The 23151-nt window shown below is 42.2% G+C and overlaps 3 protein-coding genes across 11 annotated transcripts; 1 reads left to right on the top strand and 2 right to left on the bottom strand.

Annotated features, from left to right (window-relative positions):
• Positions 1–732: 732 nt before the first annotated feature.
• LOC131110149 (ankyrin repeat and SOCS box protein 12) lies at positions 733–3251 on the bottom strand. Its single transcript, XM_058062934.2, has 5 exons — positions 2612–3251; positions 2262–2514; positions 1804–2120; positions 1168–1696; positions 733–1100 (listed from the first exon to the last, which is right to left on the bottom strand). The coding sequence occupies exons 3-5, from the start codon at positions 2089–2091 to the stop codon at positions 943–945; spliced, it is 975 nt and encodes a 324-aa protein (XP_057918917.2). The 5' UTR covers positions 2092–2120; positions 2262–2514; positions 2612–3251; the 3' UTR covers positions 733–942.
• Positions 3252–3840: 589 nt separating this feature from the next.
• On the top strand, positions 3841–22860 carry LOC131110148 (moesin a-like). Of its 9 annotated transcripts, none has more exons than XM_058062931.2 (16): positions 10873–11737; positions 12730–12803; positions 13667–13714; positions 13870–13953; positions 14013–14108; positions 14230–14352; positions 15303–15454; positions 15544–15627; positions 15715–15861; positions 16804–16900; positions 17003–17166; positions 17310–17440; positions 17617–17777; positions 18330–18422; positions 19539–19772; positions 21684–22860. In XM_058062931.2, exons 2-16 carry the CDS (start codon positions 12795–12797, stop codon positions 21846–21848), a joined length of 1788 nt encoding a protein of 595 aa, XP_057918914.2. In that variant the 5' UTR covers positions 10873–11737; positions 12730–12794; the 3' UTR covers positions 21849–22860. The 9 variants fall into 9 exon arrangements, with proteins under 9 accessions (XP_078644300.1, XP_057918914.2, XP_057918916.2 ...); XM_058062930.2 differs by lacking the exon at positions 10873–11737 and adding an exon at positions 11784–11841; XM_058062929.2 differs by lacking the exon at positions 10873–11737 and adding an exon at positions 12148–12647 and having other exon boundaries at positions 15715–15813.
• zc4h2 (zinc finger, C4H2 domain containing) lies at positions 6311–11650 on the bottom strand. Its single transcript, XM_058062936.2, has 5 exons — positions 11482–11650; positions 10103–10274; positions 9740–9912; positions 8440–8602; positions 6311–6901 (listed from the first exon to the last, which is right to left on the bottom strand). Exons 1-5 carry the CDS (start codon positions 11532–11534, stop codon positions 6788–6790), a joined length of 675 nt encoding a protein of 224 aa, XP_057918919.1. The 5' UTR covers positions 11535–11650; the 3' UTR covers positions 6311–6787.
• Positions 22861–23151: the final 291 nt, after the last annotated feature.

The following is a 23151-nucleotide window of genomic DNA, read 5'->3' on the forward strand; positions in this document are numbered from 1 at the left end:
CAGATGCAAGCGAGGATGTAAGACTCCCTGGCGTGATTCAGTGTGGGTGGCTGTTTTGGAGAGCTATTTCTCCACTTGTGACGCTTTGTATGAAGGAATATTACTGTTCATGCGTGAGGAGATACTCAGGGAAAAGAAAAAAATCAAAGGGCATGGCTAAGGGTGATGGAGGAAGACAAAAATAGATCAGTTAAACTGCCATTGGCAGGCCCGTGTGTGAGGATGAATATGCAGCACTACTCTGGCCCCTAGTGGTCATCTTTGGCGGTACACTTATATACACAGACCTGCTTGTCTGCTGCTCCCACCGTCTATGTTCTTGGACCAGATTTGGATTTCATGGTGGGAGAGGAGGACGCCAAACACGCACGTACTCACACGGGCAGGCACAGATGATGATTAAATATTATCGGAAATGAAACCTCTGAAAGAACAAACACCCATTATGTTAACGATTTACAATACCAGATAAACATTGGAACCCTGGCCAGCCACCCAAACACCGGATGTGCAAGTCTATGTACTCATGGAGTGACAGCGGGGACGGCCAATCACACGTTAGTAACAAAAAAAACGGCGCAGCCAATCAATGGTTTTATGGGCGGTCTAATGTGGAATTGGCTTCAGTTTGAGCCACCTTTTTCCGCTTGGTCCTAGTGCTTGTCAACTCCATGTAATACAGCATCACATTGTTTTTGGACTGGTAACAACTTCAGGGGACCAAAACACCCTTTTGAAAAAGCGCAGGGGGACACCCATAAAAATACTAGAGATGTTTAACTGCTTTCAGTGAAGCATAAAGACATAAACATGTAATAATTGTGGGCTTTTTAACAGTGGTACATGTATGCTATACATTACAGGTTAAATGAGATCTTATTTCTTTGGGATATACATACAATCTATTTTGGGAGAAATTAATCTTTGCTGGAGCACCTGGTGCTAACTGGAAAGGCACGTGAGTCCAGCTGGGATGTGCTTCAGGTAGTTCCTCAGGATGAGAGGAATGTCCAAACTGTCAATGGCGGGCTCTTTATCGGCGTACAAAAGGTGACTTCGTATTGCGAGGCGTGTCTGTGACATCAGGGTTTTGGGGCAAACTGAAACAGAAACATAAAGTTACACCAGTTAGGTTGAATGTGACAAAAATCCTCATTTGACTCTTACCCCTTTCCTTGAGCAGCAGGACCAAGGCTTCGTTCTGCTTGGTTGTCTTGTCGATAATAAGAGTTGGGAGATAAACATCTGCTCCAAAGTCTATGAGAAGTTGGATGTAGTCCACCCCGCAGCCGTAGCGTAAACACACCTCCAGCACTGTCTTTGGTTGCTTTATCCGAGCCAGCATCTTTTCATCCGTGCAGTTGAAGTTGGGGTTGGCCCCATGGAGCAGGAGGAGTTTGAAGCAGTCCAGGTGTCCATACACTGCCGAGATATAAAGAGGCCCTCTACAGGCTGTAGCGTTGGACGCCCAATCTGGTACTTTAGGTCGAACGTCCACCTCTGCTCTGAAGCGGAGCAGCTCTTGGAGAATGCCCACGTCACCCTCTCGGGCTGCGGTCAGCACCGGTGAGCAGTTGTTGTACTGGCTGCCGTTGGGGTCAGCCCCGGCCTTCAGCAGGGCCGCCACACAGTCCAGATGTTTGCCGCTAACAGCTGTGAACAGTGGCGTCTGGGCCTTTACGTCCAAGATGTCTATCTGGACGTGGACACAGAAGCACAGCTTCATGAAGACCTGCTTCTTCTGTCCATTATTTGTACACCATAAAGTCACTCATCTGTGCTGTACGTTGTGAAAGATCTCACCTCTGCTCCATGCTCCATTAAAAGCTCTAGGCACTTCAGATGTCCTAGAGCAGCAGCGGTCCGTAAGGGGGTTACGGGGACCCCCCATCCGCTTCGGGCATTGATACACCTCCTGTAGCTCTCCTGAGAAAGAAGCTCGGAGAGAAGAGTGACGTCGTTGCTGCTCACGGCGTTATTCAAAGCCTGGCTCAGCTCGTTGTCTTCATCCTCCTCCTTGGGCTGCAGCAGGGAGAAGATCTTGGAAATGTCCATCAAACTCATGTTGACAGTATGGCCCACAACCATCATTCTCCCCTGGTGAGTCAAAGCTCTTCCATCTGCCGAGGCCAGGTAATATGAGACATGAAGAAAGATCTCAACCACTCTAAATAAGGACCAATGTTGCAGTTTACTAATAGAATCTAGACAGACATCATGTGGAGGCCTTCATGAGAAGATAGCACATCATTAGCACTCACCTTGTTATTCCCGAGTGAGTAAATCACCTTGGAGTAACATGGAAGAAAGGAAGTAAGTGTGTCACGGGTGTGATGCTCTCACCGACCTGTGAGTCGTCAAAAGTGTTCTATGGTGTGTTTGTGTCTGTAAGAGGGGACTAAATCTTCTGGGGGCTAAATTTAGGCCACAGATGGGGCCTGGCTGGACTTCCATTCTTGGCCAGTTGAAGCTCAGGCTTAAAATTAGAAAGGTGATAGAGCAGTGACACTCTGTCTGAAAGAGAGAAAGAGAGATAGTGTAATAGAACCAATGTGTTTATTATGTATTTATGCCCTAATTAAATATGCACAGAAAACAATAACGTAATCACCAGGTTACAGGTGAATAAAAGCTGAAGTCTGCCATCTCGTCCGTCGTCCCCAAACAGCAGCCATTTTTGTAGTAAGCGTCAGCTGCAAGGCTGTGAGATGTTTTTAGTCAGCTGTTCTTAGCAAGTCTTAATATAATGTAACACATTCTTGCAGGAGATGACAAAACATTCCTTGAATATCTGACTGGGACACAATAAGATAATACATGCAATTTCATATAATACATATTACACATGAAATGGGGGGAAAAAAATCCTCATTCTCCGGTTCCTCCGCTAGATGGCAGTAATGGCACACTGATTACAGGAAGTGTCCCTGAGGTGAACGCCAAAAGAAATCATTTTAACTTTTTTCTTCAATTTAAATCACATAGTAATGTTTTAGTCTGAGTTCACATGCTGAAAACTCCATCAAAATGCCCAATATTCCATAAGCAGATAGCCAGCTGCTCCTCCCGTCTCATCCAATGGACTATGTCACCACGCACGTCTGGAAGCAGGCTTGTTGGCGTGGAGTTACCCCAGTAGAGCGGACTCAGGGGAGAGAAGGCGTGTTGGAAAACTGTTTTTTAGTGTAGCAACTTAAGCTGACACATAATAGGCATTTATTTCAAAAGCAGGGGAAAATGTGCTCTAAATTACATGTAAAAAAAAGGAAAAGGTGTGAATTGGGCCCCCAAATGACTAAATACACATATAGTCATGTTCTGCTGATGTTGCTCTGCTGCCACCTATCTGCTGTCTCTTGCAGTGCATTTCTGGTCCTGACAGGGCGGAGTCGCCAGCACACACCTGACGGCAATCCCAATGAACTTCTTAAGCCTTGCCAGGTTGTTTCATTTACCTCACTCGCTCAACCTTACCTCGAGTTGTGTATTTTGGTGTGTTGCTCATCTGTTGTCAAATCTACTAAATGTGGGACGGACAACTGATTTAATATTACATGCTAAACATTTGCCTGTAGGCTAGCACAACATGCTAACACTCGCCTAGCTTGTTTCATTGTGGACATTAAGCTAACAGGTTCATTTTCACGACAGATAGACTTGCTAGGCTACAAAAAAAATTAAAAAGCAGGTTACATATTGACACCCTTTTTGTTTGAATTTCTTCTCATTACCTTTTTGTCTTTCGTTTTTTCACTTCCAGACATTATTTTCCTCGGCACTGGCAGCATTGTTTCACTCTGCTGGAAACGCACAAGCAACACCATACAGCTATGAATGCAGTGAATGCAGTGGTGGACCAAACCATTTCACGTCTCTATGGGGTCAGTAAATTTGATTTGAATATGATTATGATTTGATTTGACGTATGTAATTGTGTCCTGTCATTTACGTTTTTCTTCATAAAATACTGTAAAAAAAATTGCATCTTTAAAACATAGTTGCAAATGGTGATTAATAATAATACTGATAATATATACTGATTAATTTGATTAAAATTCATAACCATTTGACAGCTCTTATAAATGTATACAATAGCAACAATGTAACTATTTATGCTATCAATATGTATTGATCCGCCCACCCTTAGTTTCCAGACTACATGGAATGGAGGATGAGGAAGCCCATTTGGCGTCCTTGCCTTGACCTCACCAGCAGCTGTGAGGCCCCGGTGGGGGCAAAGACCTTCCAGACAGAGTGTGAGTCACGTTTACAAGCCACAGTGGACGAGTGAAGACGACACACGGCCTGTGTGACCTTCTGCAAGCCCCCACCTCCCACCCCCATGCCGTTGATTGACCTTGTGTCTCAAGGTCCCGGAGTGAGGTCTGAGGGTCCAAACTTTCAAGAAGAAAAGGGTAAGGAGTCACTAATTTGTATAATTGTATGACTGACAAGACCTGTCTGGCGTTTTCTTCACGTTCTGTCTGCTGTGGGCTGTAGAGCTCCTTCTGTTTCCCACTGTCAGGAGAAAACCCTTCTGTGGCCTTGAAAACTTTTATCAGGCGTAAAAAAAACACAATTGCCGTACCAGACACTGAAAGACAGACTAAATACACCCATGAGCCATGGCCGCAGTCCAGTCCTCTCTGCTGTTGTTTTGTAGACATGAGTATATTACTCCAATTTATTAAACTCAATAGCATTCTTTAATTTTATCTCGGAAGCATGCGTGCAAGAACGCCTCATCACCCTCCATTGCCCCTGTCTGGATTTGGGAGGAAGTACTTTGTGGAAATATGCGGGTCACAGCAACCTGTGGTCGCCTTAGCAACTACGAAGGAACGTGGAGTTGCCCTGGCAACAGATGAAATGAGGGGTTACCGTGACAAAAACACTACAAGAACTCATTTAGCAGGACCTTGCTGTCCTTTTTCAGATACAGCACACATGACAGGATTTGTACAATATAAAGAACAATGCTGCGGCGCAGTCAAATATTTATTCATATTTCATATGCAGGCCTGACAAATTAGTTTTCTATATTGTGTTTGAGGGATATCAGCTGACTTGAGGAGACAGGTAAGTGTATCTCACAATGAAAATATTTGAAATGTGCCAAAAATAAGCACTGCCTTAATGCTCTTGGGCATGGAATTCACCACAGCTGCATGTTGTGACTGGAATCCACATTCAGTCTCCCAAGCGGGTGGACATTGGACATCTTGGTCTCCTCCAAGTTCTGCTTGAGCCCACAGTTGCTCGATAGGGTTCAGGTCTGAAGTAGTGACGGGGAACTTAATTGCTTTTACTGACTTGAGTTCTTAGGTGTCACCCAGTCAAGTGAATCGGGTACGGTGATCCCTCGCCGTGTTGCAGCTTCACACGATCACGGTTTTTCATCAAGCATTTTCAACCAGGCGCATTCAAAGATATTGTGATGAGATGTTGTATTCTACACCGGTCACTAGGTGTCAGTATTGCTGCTGCAATTTTTGGTGATTGCCTTGATTGCCTCTTGATTGCCTTGATTGTCTCTGTTAAAATCACATGCGCCCCAGTCGGGCACGTGTTTCGGTATGATACATTTTCAGTAAGTGTGCATGAAGCATTTAATATGTGGTTACAATAATGCTGTTAATAACAGTAACTGTCATTACCATGTTACGTTAATCATCATTCATAGTAGCAATGTGATGGTTGCCATGGTTCACAGTCTGATTGGCTTCTGGCTCCCCTGTTCTTCATCGACATCTTTTCTACGACTAACCACCTCTTTCATGTTGGGTCTACCTCTGAATGTCACACAGAACATGTTTAAAGTTTAAATGTTGGACTTCATTGAATTGTAGCTACCCAGTGCCGGCAGCACTCATGCAGCCCCAGACGATAACGTGATCGGTACCTTGCTGGACTGCGGACAGGACAGCCAGCTTTGTTGGAGTTCTGCAATCTGGGAGTGGCCATCTGAGGTTAATGTGATGATTATGTAATGCTGTAAGACTTTGGACGCATAGTAAAAAGCAACAGAATCTTCCATGAGGCCGAATGCTTATCTTACACATATGACTTATCTTGTGGATGCAAATTACAATTGTTCAGCCTTGACAGAGGTCCAACTAAACTTTTTTTTCCTTTCCCCATGTATATGTGACCATCCTGTTTAACGTGTACGTAGTCTTCTTGCTGCTGGTGAAAGCAGCATACCAGTGAACTCACTCTTTGAGTAACAGTGCACACACAACGTGTCTTGGAGCATTGCTACCAGAAAAAGAAGCACAGCCTGACAGAAAAAAATAGGAAATACACCTCCTTGGTATAAAAAAAGACATTTATTTTCATATCACTGTATTAAAACACAATTTAAAGCAAACAAGTCTGGACGTTTGACCCCATGGAGGTGGGTGGTCACTTAAACACTGTAAACATTAAAACAACATTATTTAAGTTAATGTAGCAATGAAACCTATTTTTGGCACAAATCACAATACCAAGGAAGCATGCATGCACAGAAATAAAAAGCAAACAGTATAATACGATACAGTATCTAAGGCAATAAACATGACGGATAAAAATGACGGCTAATAAACCTAATGAGGAAGTCATACAGTTACATATTAAACGCACGTCGATATGATTTGATCCTGGTTCAGTGTTGACTGAAAGCGAATAAGGTAATAATACTAGAATTAGTTAAAGTTGTCCAAATGTGTTGAGCTGTCGCTTCTGTGCGCATGACTGATCCTGGATCAGCGTCCTGGGCCAGTTGGCTGTAAACAGCGAGTCGAGTCTACTCGTCTGGCTTCCTCTTGGGCTTCTTGGGGTTGCGTGAGCGACTCTTGGCCTTGCACAGGGGGCAGATGGGAGCGTTGCGATGAATCTGCTGGTGGCACGACAGGCAAGCCTAGAGCGGGAATACAGGAGCCGGTGCAGGTGTAAGGTTGATGCGTCATTTTCATGAGACCGTTGTTTACATGACAACAGCGGGCTTTTTCTCATGCAAGAAAAAGGTCACCGTTACAGGTAATTACAATTGTCACTGTTTTATAAACATACCTGTAGGCTTGTCTCTGTGCCCAATTTCAATGTGGTGCCCATATCAGATATCACTGTGTTTAGATTCATTAAACGACCCACAGCAAGGATACCCAAAATGCAGCTGGTTTACTTTGGGTGGGTGGAAAAAAGTTTCTATCACTGAAGGGTTTGTTAGCGCCTGTCCTCCTATGCAGCAGAAACACTCCCATTTGTGTCGCCATGGCTTGGAAAACGCCGACATTTGCGCCACAAAGCCATACCGGTGTAATGACTTGCCCGCCATCTGCTAGGAAGATTCACTCTCTCTTCTTGTGGGCTCAGCTTCTAAAACCTGGAGCTCATCCGCCGTATATTCAGGCTCAAAAAGATAAGGCTCTGGATCCTCAGTTGTACAAAGGCAGTCATTGTTGCTTCACAAAGTCTGCCATGATTACATGCGCTTGACCCGCTGCTGTTGACGGAAATGGCAATATACGTATGTGAAATCAGTGCACCCAGGAAACGTCTGGTAATGTTTAAAAGTAATGTCTAAAAGTGATGCCTCAAGCCTTAGTAACGCAACCCAATGATGCCGGTATTGTGTTGTTAGTATTGAAACATTAACGCTAGATTATATACAGTATCATGCCTTGTGCGTGTATTGTTGAAGGTTGTGGCAATAAGCCGACTAGTTGGTCAACTCTGAGATTCCACAGGCTACCAACAAAACAAAAGGACAGACTGAAGGATACCAGCTCCACTTAGACCCAATAACATCAGTACAAAGACTCAGCAAGATGCTGGTTTAGGTTTATTTTTAATTTACCAGCTCAATAAGGAACACACGTCTTGTGCTGAAAGATACTATTGATGCTATTCCACCAGTAGAGCGGACATTGGAAGTGACTGTTTTTTGTGTGCGTGTTTCACTATAGTCTGATCTGCTTAGCACACAACAACATGATTGGGGGGGGGGCGTTTTACCTTGTTGACGAACGTAGCGTTAGTTCCGATCAATGGGTCTGCGAAATGAACGTTTACGGAAAAGTTTTAAAATACCCTGATAGGTAGCGTCCTGAATGGGCTGACATTGGACTGGCTTGAATCAGTTAAGAAATGTGGCGAGTGATAGCGGACAAAACATGAGGCGGAATAAGAAGAAGAGGAATAAATAAACGAAGAAGTCAGCATTCACACAATTACTCATTTAAATCAACCTTTTTTTTTACTTTTCTCTCCAGGAAGTAGCATTTTAGTGGCGAGAATCACAGTGAGTTCTCTTTGATTAATAGGAATGACACAACCCAAATAACTCATAAGGAGACGAAACACAAGTAAAGTGTCCTTGGATCCCTTGAAAGACGCTATATAAATCCAAGGTATTATTGTTATGAAGTCGTCCTTTAAGACACACACTGGCGATACCTTCATTGGTGGTGGTTGCTGTCTGAAGGTGGCTGTCTGGCGGGCGTCTTGCTTTCGGGACACCTGAAGCTGCTGGGCCGCCGCTGCAGCTGCAGCGAGGGATTCTGGGATAGCGGGCTCATGTGGCTCCTTTTGCCACTCTGCTTTTTGCTTCTCAAAGTAACTGTTGAAGGCAAAGACAAGACGAGAGCGAGGCTGCGTGTGAGTCTCATTTGCAGCACAGCACAAAGCCCATCCCATCAAACATCAGCAGCATCAAAACTCAACACAAAAGAAACAACCAAGTGTGTGTGTGTGTGTGTGTGTTTTTTTTAATGGTACAACGCTGAGCCAAAGTTTTCGATAGTGATAGTAATGGTGTTTGCGTGTATGTGTGTGTCTTTCTGTGTGGGCAAAGAGAGCTGGGAAAGAAATTCGGCCTTGGTTTTTATGCCTCACTGGTCCATTTTAAAAAAAAAACAAAAAAAAACAGAGAGATCTTATTTCATTATGCTCTCTATCGCCTAAAATAGGTTTGTGATGGGAGTCTGCATTCATTGAAGAACAAATGTAATGGGTCGCCCTTCCTGCAACCATGATATCCATCTAGGCACCATATGCTATTAACACAATGCAAATTCATAAAGCTTCTTGATATTTCCCGCTGATTTTCTATGACTGCAAGCTCATTTTGTACTCTCATGGGGAGTTTTGGAAAATGTATCTAACACCCAACGGGCCAATGAGGTGTGATTTCATTTATTTGAAAGTTGCTCTATCACACCTTCAAATACAATTACAGCAGGCACTTCCTGAAAAATGACTCCAAAATGACTTCTCACAATAAGATGCGCCACTAATGAGCCTGACAACCTACAGAAAATAATAGTGGAGACCAAGATTTGAAGCCGGAACCTTGTGACAGTAGTGCTAACCACGGGACGGACAAACAGTACTCTTCTAATGCAGGTATGCACAATATCTACAGGGCACTACATTCACACCTGTTCAGACTAATAGTACATTGTAGAGGCCGCTAATGATTGTGTGATGTTGCAAAAAGATCTGTGAGAAGAGGAGGTTATCCTTCCAAAAAAAGGTAGAAAGGCCTGCAAGTGATCTCGTACACTCTACCTCAGCACCTTCCACAGATAGTATATATTATTCCAAAGCCCATTCCAGTGTAAAAGTAAGACATTCTCTTTTTTCATAATTAATTATTGTATGTAATCCTTTTATTGACTTATACTGAAACTGGAAGAATGGAACTTGCTCGCAACCCAAGGACCACCTGCATGGTGTGTGTGTGCGGCATACTAACTCCAGCGAGAGCTTCTCCTCTTCTTCGTTCAGGTTCGGGAGTCTGTGCAGACCCAAAGTCATCCTCAGCGCATCAACATGCTCCTTCAGAGGTTTGTACTCGTCGTGCAGGCGCCGGGTCGTTTCTAGCAACTTGTTCAGGTCGTTTTCAGACTGCTTGATGGTGCTTTCCATCTGTGCAAGCACGAAAGCACACATAAAATAAACAGTATAAACAACAACATGAATTATGTGACATGCCAGTGTTATGACACTGCAATTGCATTTCCTTTATCTAATTTATTTGTTTTTTACTCACATGAAAGTAAATGAAAGATTCTGCTATTATGAGGTTGCTTCTCTGTAATTGTGGCATAAAACTCACCACATTGATATCTGCATGGATTAGCCGCAGCTCTTCCACATGCGCCATCTTCTCCTGCAGGAGAAGATCCATCTCTTGCTTGTACTCTTTTAAATGCTTCTCCTCAGATTCCAGGGCCTCAAACTCAATCTTCAGGCGAGACTTGATCTTCTGCATCTGGATTGTTTTGTTCCTGTTGGCACATAAAGAGAACATATATGGTTAACTCGCTCATGAATGAAAGCTGAAATTAAACATTGAGTAGACATTACGTGCACATGAGACAAGAGCTTTAGCAATGTCTTTAGCAATGACAACAATGCTCGGCTGTTATGATCATTTCCATTCATTTCCATGTGGGACATCCCCATTTAAAAGCACTCACTGGCGGCTCCGTCTTGCTCATGACATACAACAAAACAAAAAAAATCACCCAGTAATTTGTATTTCTAATCATGCTTCTTTTTACTGTCTATGGTTTGCTCATTTTGTTTTGTCGCCCACAATATCCATAAAAAGTACATGCACAAGCTTCATGGTCAATTATGCAAATTAGGTGATGACTTACCTCCTCACAAACCAAACTAGTTGTTGATTAGTTGTTGCAGCTCTACTCTAAAATTATGACATTTAGAGTATATAGCTTTTTAATCGTTTCATAACCTGTGTATTTAGATTTGAATCAAATCATATATCCCAAAGAGATTTATATCCCTTCTGTACACCTGTTTTAAAAAGTAAATGTGTATATGATATAATGCCTTATTAAGCAATACGCCTGAGATTAGCATACTGTGGCTCGGCATTCTACTTATAAATACCTTTCAGTACAATGCAGTGCAACACGGTTACATAATAACGACATTAAACACAAAGTATGAGTCAAAACCTATTTTTTTATAACATCACTCAGATTTAGCATGAAGCAACGAAGCAAGTGGAGGATTGGGAAAACAAGCCTTCAAATAGAGAATGGAAATATTGCTTAAAATTAAATTCTGAGTGCACAGTTGTTGGTTTTCAGTACAGAAAACGAAGCAATGTTCAAGAATTTGACAGACTGCTGCTGGCTAATTAGCTAGCTCAACCACAGGATGGCTAGGCAGCCCACATCTGGAATTACCATACACATCTCGGATGTGTAAAGGAGCGTACCATGATAAAGTACATACCAGCTACAGCCCAGGAGTACTCGTGTATTTACATGCAAGGCTTGCTCATGGAAAATAAGGTTCGACTACTAGCCGGTCCGTTTAGCAGAGTAGCTCCGCTGCCGCTGTAAGCTAAGGTTAGCTAACAGGGTAACAAAGCAGCCAGTGGGGGCTCATCTTTGTGTTGCATTCGCTGACCTTTATCGAGCGACCGGCGTGTGTTTTTATTACTCAATTTCACAGCCTTACCGGACTTCCAGGATGTTTTCTAATTTGCACATGATTTCTTGTTCGTCAGTCATGGTGAAGAAATCCCAGTAGTGGTCGCCCAGCTGGTGCTGTCTTGTCGGCCGGTGGTCTCACTGTTGATATAAAAAACAATAGTCGGCGTGACTGTGCACACGAGCGCGCTCCCGCAAGGTGAAGCTGGAGCTGCGTGTGACGTGTGCGGCGGGCCAGGAAGTAGTCTGCCCCCACAGAACGTAAACTGTAAAAACAAAAAATAGTAAGTAACGTGTAACTACTCAATTTAAATACTATATTGTAAGCAGGGGGGGTAAGTTTGGACAATTCCAAGGGTCCCTGACTGACAGGGGCCCCAATAAATAGGTAAAGTAATGCGATCAGGTTATGATTTTCTTTTTAAATACAATCAAATAATGATTACAACAATCTCTTGTAATTGGTAGTAACAGTTAAATATTCACATTGACCAAATCCATATTGACTGACACCCCCCAATACATTGATTGCTACATGAAATGGTTTGGTCCACTACCTACAAAGTACTTATAGCTGCAGCTTGTTGCCTGTCAGGCTGGGGTGTAGTTGGTGATTTTTTTTCATGGGACCGAGAATTCCTGGCGGCACCCCTGATTGTCAGTATTTGTAAACTGTATTTTTGCGATCACGTCTCGATGACGATCTGCATAAAACAAGGATCCAATCCTGCAGCCACCAAACCGGAACCCATTCACACCCTGCCTGCACCTTGAAATTCGGTCTGTAGAAGTAATGAACAGGGGCAGTTCTGGCAGAGTCCAACCCTGACTGGAAACAAGTCCGACTTATTGTGGACAACCAACCACCACAAATACTGTTGATTGCAGTCCGAGTGGAATCACTAATCACCATATAGAAATGTAATAATATAATATCAACGATGTAAAAATATGAACAACACAAGTTCGGAAATCTATCAATTGCATCACACTCATATCAATCCGATACTGATACTGCAATCATTTTGCAATGAAACTGGAACCCACTATGACCTGGACCCTAGTATGACATAAAACCGTGATCCAAGACAAGTGACGCACAGCCAAAACCCGACGAGGAGAAGTGATCTCATATGAAGGCTGCTTTCAGCAACGTGTGGGCCCCAGGCTGCCTTTGGATTAAATTGGAGAGAAGTACTTGGGAACAATACAATGGTCCTTTCTAGCTCACTCTAATCCTTGTTGGTATTGCAAGCGGTTTCATATGACTCCACAGAGAAAAGGCGACAAGCCGTTACTCAGAAGAATCATTTCACGACAGACTACACAAAACAAAGAGAAATGTCAACTGTGAGTAACAACTTTTTATTGTTTCGTTTGCATAGTGAAGGACATTTTCAATAGTGTGGAATTTGTGAACTTTGCAGTCTAAAATGGCGTAACAGAGCAATGGATGAAAGTCAAACATTTTGCAATATTTTTATGATTGTTATGGTTATTGTTGTTGCTGACAGCAGCGACTGGCAAACAAAAAAGATACATACACAGTGACACTGTTTTAACTAGGGGTGGGAATCGTAGAGGAATATGATGCCAACGACACCAATAGTATTATTACAACGGTACACTAATACTCTGCAATAGCACACTCTGTAAACACCACTATGGTGTGTTCAAAGACCGCCAAGCAAAGTGCAAAATCTCAATGCTTGATGAAAAACACTGAAAACAGTGTTCTGCTGTACATTTCACTTTTTATTATCACGTATTTACAAGGTTATGGCGAAAACCCAACAATAAATAAAACAAATATTTTTTTGACCAAAAATCAGCAAATTTGTGGGTCTGTGAATGATCCACTGCTATGCTAAAACAACAAATCTAATGGTGGCCTAGGCTGATGTGTGTATAGGAAGAAAACAATCGACAATACATAATGACACGCCATAATAAAATGTTTTTTGTTGGTTGTATAGATATTCACAATTAACAGTACACATCATATTAAAATCAACATTGTCACGAAGCATATAACTGCACTTGTTTGCATCACTCAAAATCATATACATGAGGGTGCATCCATGCCGCTACATTATGATCATCATCTTTTCATCCCAATCCTAGTTTTTACATTTTTATTATTATTAAATGCATTATTGAATTATTTCACTTCCATTTAAAATATACTTTGGGCTTCATTTTTCTTATTGTAGTCCCCATCAACCTCTTGTGATTGGATGCTCCTGGTTGAACAGAAGAATGTAAGGAAAACTCTTTTTTTTTCTGTCCGAGACCCAACAAATTAAGTTCCAAAGAGCCTAAAAATGTAGAAAACGAGTAGTCATCCACTTGTTCCTCTGTGTGTTCCTCAAAGCCTCTTTGGTGACAAATACTTCATGACTATGTTTTATGGCAGATAAATGTTCGAGTTACGAGCATGGACGCTGAGCTGGAGTTTGCCATCCTGCCCAGCACCACCGGCAAACAGCTTTTCGATCAGGTATGTTCTCCTTGACACACGCTTGCTGAGCAGTCATGTGATGAAGTGGTTGTGTTTAGATAGTGAAGACAATCGGGCTGAGGGAAACGTGGTTCTTCGGTCTGCAGTATCATGACAGTAAAGGATTCTCCACCTGGCTAAAGCTCAACAAGAGGGTGAGGAGAAACTTTACTCCACATGAATAAAGATCCAACAGCGATAATGATTTTGTCAATCCATGGAGGTTAATTAGCTCTTTTCTTCATGAACCCCTCTGCTGTGGGGTGCTGTTCCCAGGTGACTGCTCAAGATGTGAAAAGAAACAACCCTCTGTTGATTAAGTTCAGGGCCAAGTTTTACCCTGAGGATGTTGCAGAGGAACTCATCCAGGAGGCAACGCAGCATCTTTTCTTTCTGCAGGTTAGTGAGGAATACCATCTACCCAAGAGAAGCTAACATCATGATGGCCGCTAGCTGCACTTAGTTAGCTGCACACTAACTAATATAACCATATTAAAAATATTATTTCAACACTTGTAAGGCTTGAAAACCCTTTGAACCTGTTTTATATGTGAACAAATGCTTTACATATTCATAGAGCCATGATGATACATCGACAAACCAAGAATCTCAATCAAAACATATGCCAATCAAAACAACCTCAGGGGGTTCCACCATGAGTTGCATGCTCGCTAATTCTCTCAGGTTTTCCATGAGGGAATTCATGTGCACATAAAATAGTTTTAGGTGCATTAATTAGACATTAAGACCTACATAATTCTTTTGAGTTCCATAAATATGAATACAATATATCCCACTTTCCATGGGCGTTACCTTTCAAGCCGACCAGAGAACGACAAAAATCTGTGAATAATTGATATGCTCATAAAAATGTCTACTTTTGACACATGGCTCGCTCCACTTCTCCAAACTCTACTGCTGTTGAGGTTCTCCTCTGATTTCAGATCAACATTTACAATAAAAGTGACAATTGTAAGCAGGAGTGTGACCAATCACAGCTGAGTGTGCGTACCTAGAGGAGGGCAGACCGTTTGGGTCAGAAGCAGGAAGTCCATAGAAACACTCCAGAAAGAGGTGCAGAATCAGGATGGTCTAGAAAGCTTCCTGTGTAGCTGCTCTGTAGGAGTCTACAATACAAACTCAATACAAAGTGCAGAAAATGAGCACAGGTCCCCTTTAAGGTGAATGACTTGTTTTCTGCTGAAAAAAAGCCCATTTTCAAAGGAAAAATTGTAAAAATGATCTTTTGTCAAAACATTAGCAAATTTGCGGGGCTGTGAAGACTGAATGGCATATGTGCGGGTATCCACTGTAAACCAATATGAGATAACTCATTCTTTGTCCTTCAGGTAAAAGAAAGCATCCTAAGCGATGACATCTACTGTCCACCTGAGACCGCCGTGCTGTTGGCCTCTTATTCGGTTCAGGTCAAACATGGAGACTTCAGGAAAGATTACCATGTACCAGGCTACCTAACAAGAGAGAAGCTCTTGCCCCAAAGGTAGCTAGTCCATCCTCTGGATAGGAACTTTTAACTTTATTCCGTCATCTAAATTCTACCTGGTGTGTCGCCTTTACTGATAAAACCAGGGTTTTAGAGCAGCACAAACTGAATAAGAATGAGTGGGAGGAAAGAATCCAAGTGTGGCATCAAGAGCACAAGGGAATGCTGAGGTAACCCAGCCCAGTGATTCAGAAAGTCCGTACATCCTTACTTGGAAACAAGTGTTTCACAGCACATGTCATGACTCTTCATCACAGGGAGGACGCCATAGTGGAGTACTTGAAGATAGCCCAGGATCTGGAGATGTATGGGATCAACTACTTCAGCATCAAGAACAAGAAAGGAACAGAGCTCTGGTTAGGAGTGGATTCCTTGGGCCTCAACATATATGACAAAAAGGACAAGTAGGTCTTCCATTCAGAAGGCATGGTTATCAGCTCGAGTATATAGTTAGCAAACTGGGTTGGAATTATGAGCACATCTCATGAAATGACCCAGGTTTTTAGTGTAAGACTAAAATGGGTCGCTTGTCCACACCGGTTTTGTTCTTCCATGTTGCTGAAAATCTTCCTGGTCCAAGCTGAGAGATATTCACACTAATTCTATTGTGCACTAAAACATTTTTATTCTTCAGCTGTGCATTATCCTAGCACCAATAAGCATACCGGTTTTATACTCAAAGAACAAAATGTGCTGCTCATTTGTGACCCAACCCACTCAGTCCTTTCTGGAACATCAGTTTATGGATTGATCAGCAATGGTAATGTTCATGGTTTTATTTGTTGCGGACATGCTTAACGAGATGAGGAATATTACATGATGAAGCATCCGATCAGATTATACTGCTTCCATCCCTGTGAGTGCATCTTTGCCTTCATACGCATTCACACATGATGGCTTAGCAATTTATAGTTTTTGTTGAATCCAGCAATAACAGGGCAAACATAATCACAAGCTTGTTAGTCGAGTTAATTACCAGAAATATGTTAGTCAATCAAAAGTTTCTGTCAAGCAATGAGATTTCACATTTTTTTTCAGTGCTCCTTGAATGCACCATAGTTATGGTGACAATTACATGACTCCAAATCCATCTGTTCATCGATCATCTTACATTATGATCCATTAGTGGAAACATTTTTAAAATTATGGGCAAAATTACAAAATCAAGTTTTCCTGGAAAGTAATCCCCATAAAAAGCCGGAATCTACCACTTGCACAGTCGACTGTCATTATCTCCTTATGCTATATGAGTCATGTTGAAGTCGTGTTTACAGTAATCCCTCCACTATTTTGCCAGTTGTTTGCGTCCGGTCTGTGCTATAACAAAGTATTCCAATCTTCTACAGGTTGACCCCAAAGATTGGCTTCCCCTGGAGTGAGATCAGAAATATTTCCTTCAATGACAAGAAGTTTGTCATTAAACCAATTGACAAGAAGTCTCCGGTATGTGCAATGGAGCATCATATACAGTCTCAACATTAGGCTTATTTAGTAATGAATATGTTTTTATGATGCCATAACTCACTGAAGGTTTGTGTGTTAAAGGACTTTGTTTTCTATGTGCCTCGTCTTCGCATCAACAAACGCATCCTGGCGCTGTGCATGGGAAACCATGACTTGTACATGCGCAGACGAAAACCTGACACCATCGAGGTGCAGCAGATGAAGGCCCAAGCCAAAGAGGAGAAGAACAAGAGACAGATGGAAAGGTAAAGAAAATGATGAGGACTTTACTCTCTCTCTTTTTTTTTTTTTTTTTTTACAATTTACAGTGTGCTCTCTGTACTTAAGAAAGAACCGTCAGGGGATGGAGTTGTTTCAGACGTGTATTTATGCACAATTCTCCTGTCAGGGCTCTGCTCGAGAGTGAGAAAAAAAAGCGTGAAAATGCCGAGAAGGAAACGGAGAAGATTGCTCGTGAGACCATGGAGTTGATGGAGAGATTGCGACAGATTGAAGAGCAGACAAAGAGAGCTCAAGATGGTCTGACAACTTTCTGAGTATTGCAATTTTTTTTTGTTTGCGAACATTTTAGTAAGTGACTTACCATATTGAAATATTCTTAATATGAGAATCCCCCCCCCCCCCCCCCCCGCAATGTAATATATACAATAACTGTACCGCATGGCTGTATGCCTGTGCTGGATGTTGCGTTTCAGAGCTGGAGGAGCAGACTCGCAGGGCTCTCGAGTTGGAGAAGGAGAGGACGCTAGCACAAGAGGAAGCCGAGAACCTGGACAACGACCACAGAGCTGCCATGCAGGCTAAAGCAGCCCTGCTACAACATTCCCAGTCCGAGATGAGAAGTCAGGAAGAGCTGGTAAATACCAATATGACAATATAACATGTACGGTATGTATATCACATTTTCTGATATAACAATAATGATCACACCTGTTGATGGTCATTCATCCACATTTTATGGCACCCATACTCGAATGTCCACATGACTCCTAATAGTGTAAGAAACTAATAGCCGTCAGATGTGGGCTTCTTTTGCTACTTTGAAGAATCTCTTCAAAACTCATCTCTTTTGAGAGCATCTGCTTGCCTTTCCTGACACTCCAACATGTCCTAGTCCTTACTGGTAGTTAACAGATTGTGTTTTCTTTCCCACAACCTCTACTATAGTAATCTGCAAAATGACCAAACTTATTTGTGAAAGAAACTTCTTTTTGAGGGTTTTTTTTTTTTTTTTTGAATGATTTGAATAAATCCCAGCTCGGTTCTGCATTAGAACACGTGTGCATGCACTCATACACACACAACTATTGTCACGACAGACACACACACACACACAGAGACAGAGCACAGTGACCTTAGAACAGGAGCACTCTTAACTCTTTGCCCATTTGTGTGCACACGTGGATAGGCCACTGAGCTGGCAGAGCTTACAACGAAAATCTCCCAGCTGGAAGATGCCAAAAAGAAAAAGGACGAGGAGGCAATGCGATGGCAGAAAAGGGTGAGAATTAATGAAAGAACCAAGAGGCAGATAAAGGATGAATCAAAAATGAGCATAGAGGGAATGTCTGGCACTACTAAGTGAAGATAGAAGGAGGGAATCAAACAGGCAAGAATATTCAAAGATGAAAATGTATGGGTAGATGTGATTAGTAAGTCACACCCCGGTAAAGCTATTATTAATTAAAACATTCTATAACAAATACAATTTTGAACTGAAAGATGTAAAACTTCATCTATGTACTCAATAGGCATCTCTCTATTATATATTATTCACATCTAAATTTGTGTTAGTGAGCACTTTGTCATCCACCTCAAAAGTGTGGTTTATCATGATGCTGATTAAAACGTATGATTATTGCCTGGTCACAATAAAAGGCCACTCCAAAAACGTGCATCACAGCACAATGCCACAGTTATCATAAATATCGGGGGAGAGCTGTTTCCTGTGAATTGAATATTAATGTCATCAAACCCACCTCACAACTACCAACCACGTGTAACGGCGCCACGCCAGGATCTCCATAGTCACCTCCCAGGTGTCCTGAGACCAGCCACTTGAACAGTTGCTGCAACATCAATTATTATGCATAACCGAAGAATGTTTGTATGAACTGTCAGAACCCACCTAATGAGAGCTCATCTGCATATTTTGGAGAGGGCTTTTATTGTGGCCAGCCCCAGACACACATGTGCTGACTAATCAGCATCTTGATATGCCACAGCTGTGAGGTGGCTGAATGATCTCGGCACTAACTCAGGTTTGGAGCGATTTGAGAGAAATATTTGAGAGAAATTGGCTTTTTGTGTGCACTGAAAATGTTTGACACCTTTTGAGGTCAGCTCATTGAGAAAGGCAGCAAAACCAAAAGTGTTTTTAGATTGTTGTTGAGTGTATGTAAACTTTGGTGGCACAGTAAGAGTGGCACTTTTATCTGTATGAAGAGTCTAGACCAGGGGTGGGCAAACTACGGCCCAGGGGCCACATGCAGCTCAACAAGCGTTTGAATCCGGCCCGCCAGTTGCTTTCTAAGTATTTCAACTTTTAACATACAAACTGGCAACGTGACTTCCAAGTCCGATGTCTTATTTATATCGTGTTTGTGTCCGTTGACAGGCGATGATGGTGGAAGCTGATCTGGAGAGAACCAAAGAGGAGCTGAAGATGAAAATAATGGGTATCCACATCCAGGATTCGCTTCACCTTCACATGCATGACCACGATGAGACCGATGAGAGCAGCGCTGAAGCAAGTGCTGAGTTGATGTCTCCAGGCATGGTCCGTGATCGCAGTGAAGAGGAAAGAGTAACAGAAGCCCAAAAGAACCAGAGACTGCAGAAGAACTTGAAGGTATGGATACATTTATGTTGAAAGTTCCTAAGTAGCTTATGGTAGACTTTGGCACAGTTTTGTAGATATTTACGTATTTTAGTCACAATGTTATCACTATGTCTCTGAAGATGAAGCTCAAATTCCGGGTTTCAGTCAGTGCACAGAAATGTAATCCACTCATTAGTTGTTTGTTCTTAAAGCTGATTGTATGATAACGATGCATTCAGTGAGGCACAATCAAAGGGCTGGATATTCAACGTTAGTTAAATACTTTGAACTGGGAGACATTTTACTTAGCACATTCACTGAAAATCTGAAGTACAGTGGAGTGAACAGCGCTGTGGAGGAATTTGGGCTCACTCGTCTTTGCAGGATTGCTGTAATTCAGCCACATTGGAGGGTTTTTGAGGATGAACCACCTTTTTAAGGTCATGCCACAGCATCTCAATCGGATTCAGGTCAAGAGTTTGACGAGGACTCTACAAGGTCTTCTTTTTTTTTCTCTCCAGCCATTCAGAGGTGGACTTGCTGGTGTGTTTTGGATCATCGTCCTACCGCAGAAGCCAATTTTGTTTCAGCTTGAGGTCACAAACAGTTTTTGATAGACAGTAGAATTCATGGTTCAAACTAGCACAGCAAGTCTTCCAGGTCCTGAAGCAGCAAAACAACCCTACACCATCACACTACCACCACCATATTTTACTGCTGGTATGATGTTCTTTTTCTGAAATGGGGCGTTACTTTTACATCAGATGTAATGAGACACACACCTTCCAAAAGTTCAACTTTTGTCCCATCAGACCACAGAGTATTTTCCCAAAGTTGTCAGGGATCATAAAGATGTTTCCTTAATGTTCTTGTTCTTCAGCAATGGTTTTCGTCTTGAAACTCTGCCACCCAGGTCGTTTTTGCCCAGTGTCTTTCTTACGGTGGAGTCATGAACATTGACTTGAACTAAGGCAAGTGATGCCTAGAGTTCTTTGGGTGTTGTTGTGGGGTCTTTTGTGACCTCTCGGATGAGGCGTCACTGCACTCTTGGTGTCATTTTGGCCAGCTACTCCTTTCCAAACTGGACTAGATTTTTTTCCTCCATTAATAATAAAACTGCATTTTGTATTCAGTTGCATTGTCCCATCCATTAATTTTCTATTACGCAAATTCTCATTGGGGTCGCGGGGTTTACGCATGTACTCACAGGGAGAACATGCAAACTCCACACAGAGATGCCCAAGCAGGAGAGTTGAACCCAGATCTTCCTGATCTCCTGATTGTGTGGCCTACCTGCTAACCGCTCAACCACCGTGTTTTCAAATCATCAGACTAAAGTCCAAGTCAAGTCCAGAGTCTTTAATTCTAAAGTCTTTGATGATTTTGTCGAGTCCAAAGTCATCAAAATTGTGTCTTGAGTCCTGAGTCTTGAGTCTTGAGGCTGGTAACTAAGGATGCTTGATGACTAAAGAGAAACAAACAGTATTTGTAGTGATGTTAGGTTGTGTTTTGTTACTCCTACCCTTCCTCATTCTGGTGTTTACTGCCTGCTTTTGTGTGTATTCTGTGTTTATATGTCCAGTACAGTATAGCGGTTTTTACATTTGCTGTTAAGGAGGCATCTAAATTGCCTCCAAAAAGCACGTTTTACCCAGAACTAGGTGCGCTCTACATAATTGAACATTGATGCAGGAAATGTTCATTCCGTCGATTTCCTTCATATTGCATGTCTCGTCCACTAATCTATTCCTCCCGTGATACAATTGGACCTTATTTCCAAGCAAAACAAGATACTGTACTATGTTGCATGGAATCCCAGACACAGACATGGATTTATTCTCCATGGACAAAGAAATGTTTTGAGATTGGGATTGAGTAGAGACGGGTAAGGCTTGTGAATAGTCTCAGCTATGAGCTACGTCTGTTTGTGTTCTCTTTCAGTTCCTGAGCGCCGAGCTGGCTCAAGCTGTAGATGAGAGTAAAAAGACCCTCAATGACCTGATCCACGCTGAGAATGTGAAGGCGGGCCGTGACAAATACAAGACCCTACGTCAGATTCGTCAGGGCAACACCAAGCAGCGCATTGATGAATTTGAGTCCATGTGAGAAGAATCCGGTGTGTATGGACGGAATAAAAACAGATCTCGAATTGAATTAGATCAAATAGATCGATTATTAGTCATGTAAGAGATTGATGAAAAGCATGAACACAACAACAAATAATATCCAGGCATATCCATTATACGTACAATTTAATATTCTTGATTTTCTGATAGTATTTGTCAAAATTCAGCATTATTATCCCATTATTTCTGACGCATTTATGTTATCAATGTAGTTGTCTTATCCTGAAATGTCCTAAGGTAAACCTTGGAGCAGCCACAAAATTCAAATTTCCATTTTCTTTATCACCATTAAAATGCACCGAGACCTCATGTGTTTATTGAGGGTGCATCACAGTTTCCATAAGAACAGGTTTGCATCACCTTTGATGTGCCAATTAATGTGTGTCACCAAAATGAAAAGTGAAAATTATCACCTTTGAAGAGATGCTTGTTATTGTTAATATAAAACATAATACATAACTTTTGTCATTGTTGTAGTAAAACTCTCGGATGCATGTTCATAATCATTTTCCAAACTATTGATCCAAAGTGGTCTTATTTTGAAGGCAGGAAGTGTGTTGTGTGGGTCGAGGAGGAGACCGACAATGCAAATGAACAAACTAGCCCGATAGCGCCCGTCCTTTCTTTACACCAAACATCCACATCAGCAGTTGCCTGACCTCCATTGTGGCTGCACACAATATTTGTTTGTGTGTTGACAATAAGGTGCTAATAACTCATAAAATAAAGTCAAATGAGATGTTACACGAGACGTTACTGATTGCTATCCGCTTTGATTCTCCATATCTCATTTAACTGTCATCTTCATATTTTCAGTCCATCACTGCTGATTAATTTAACACATCTATTATAAATGATACAAGCTCGCACAAGCTCGTTCACAATTACGGAAAATCTGTCACATCCCCCACAGGGTCTGTTCTGCTGTGCAGCCATTGCTTTAGAGGCATCTGCCTGCAAGGAGACCTTCTTCACAGCCTCGACATTTGTTTCTTCCGGGAGACTCGGTGCCGCTGCTGCCATGTTAACTTCACAGTCTCAATAGGCAGAGCTGCTGTTGGCTTTCCTAGACTAGAATGTTCTGTAGTTTCGCCTGCGCCTCCACGACATTTCGCCTGATTGCTGCTCAAGGCTCAAATTCAAACAGTGATGCATCGGGGTCACGGATCTCGGCGTTTAACGCTCAACTATTAGGTACTGTAGCTCGGAGACCTGCAGAAAAACATCTTTACATAGATTCAATATAGATGTATTCAATTTCACAGCAAGATATGGGGTTAATC

This window comes from Doryrhamphus excisus, linkage group LG22, assembly GCF_037039965.1.
Source record: "Doryrhamphus excisus strain RoL-2023G ecotype Guam linkage group LG22, RoL_Dexc_Guam_v1.1, whole genome shotgun sequence".
NCBI lineage: Eukaryota > Metazoa > Chordata > Actinopteri > Syngnathiformes > Syngnathidae > Doryrhamphus > Doryrhamphus excisus.

Excerpts from the sequence above, each read along its gene's own strand:
- LOC131110148 (XM_058062926.2), top strand. The coding sequence starts at position 12,587 with ATGAAGGCTGCTTTCAGCAACGTGTGGGCCCCAGGCTGCCTTTGGATT. Across the intron at positions 14,109-14,229 it reads GGCTAAAGCTCAACAAGAGG|GTGACTGCTCAAGATGTGAA; the intron begins GTGAGGAGAAAC and ends TGCTGTTCCCAG. Across the intron at positions 17,167-17,309 it reads AACAAGAGACAGATGGAAAG|GGCTCTGCTCGAGAGTGAGA; the intron begins GTAAAGAAAATG and ends TTCTCCTGTCAG.
- zc4h2 (XM_058062936.2), bottom strand. The coding sequence starts at position 11,534 with ATGACTGACGAACAAGAAATCATGTGCAAATTAGAAAACATCCTGGAA. Across the intron at positions 9,913-10,102 it reads TCCATGCAGATATCAATGTG|ATGGAAAGCACCATCAAGCA; the intron begins GTGAGTTTTATG and ends GTGCTTGCACAG. Across the intron at positions 6,902-8,439 it reads AGCAACCACCACCAATGAAG|GCTTGCCTGTCGTGCCACCA; the intron begins GTATCGCCAGTG and ends TTCCCGCTCTAG.
- LOC131110149 (XM_058062934.2), bottom strand. The coding sequence starts at position 2,091 with ATGATGGTTGTGGGCCATACTGTCAACATGAGTTTGATGGACATTTCC. Across the intron at positions 1,697-1,803 it reads TAATGGAGCATGGAGCAGAG|ATAGACATCTTGGACGTAAA; the intron begins GTGAGATCTTTC and ends GTCCACGTCCAG. Across the intron at positions 1,101-1,167 it reads CCTGCTGCTCAAGGAAAGGG|TTTGCCCCAAAACCCTGATG; the intron begins GTAAGAGTCAAA and ends TTTCTGTTTCAG.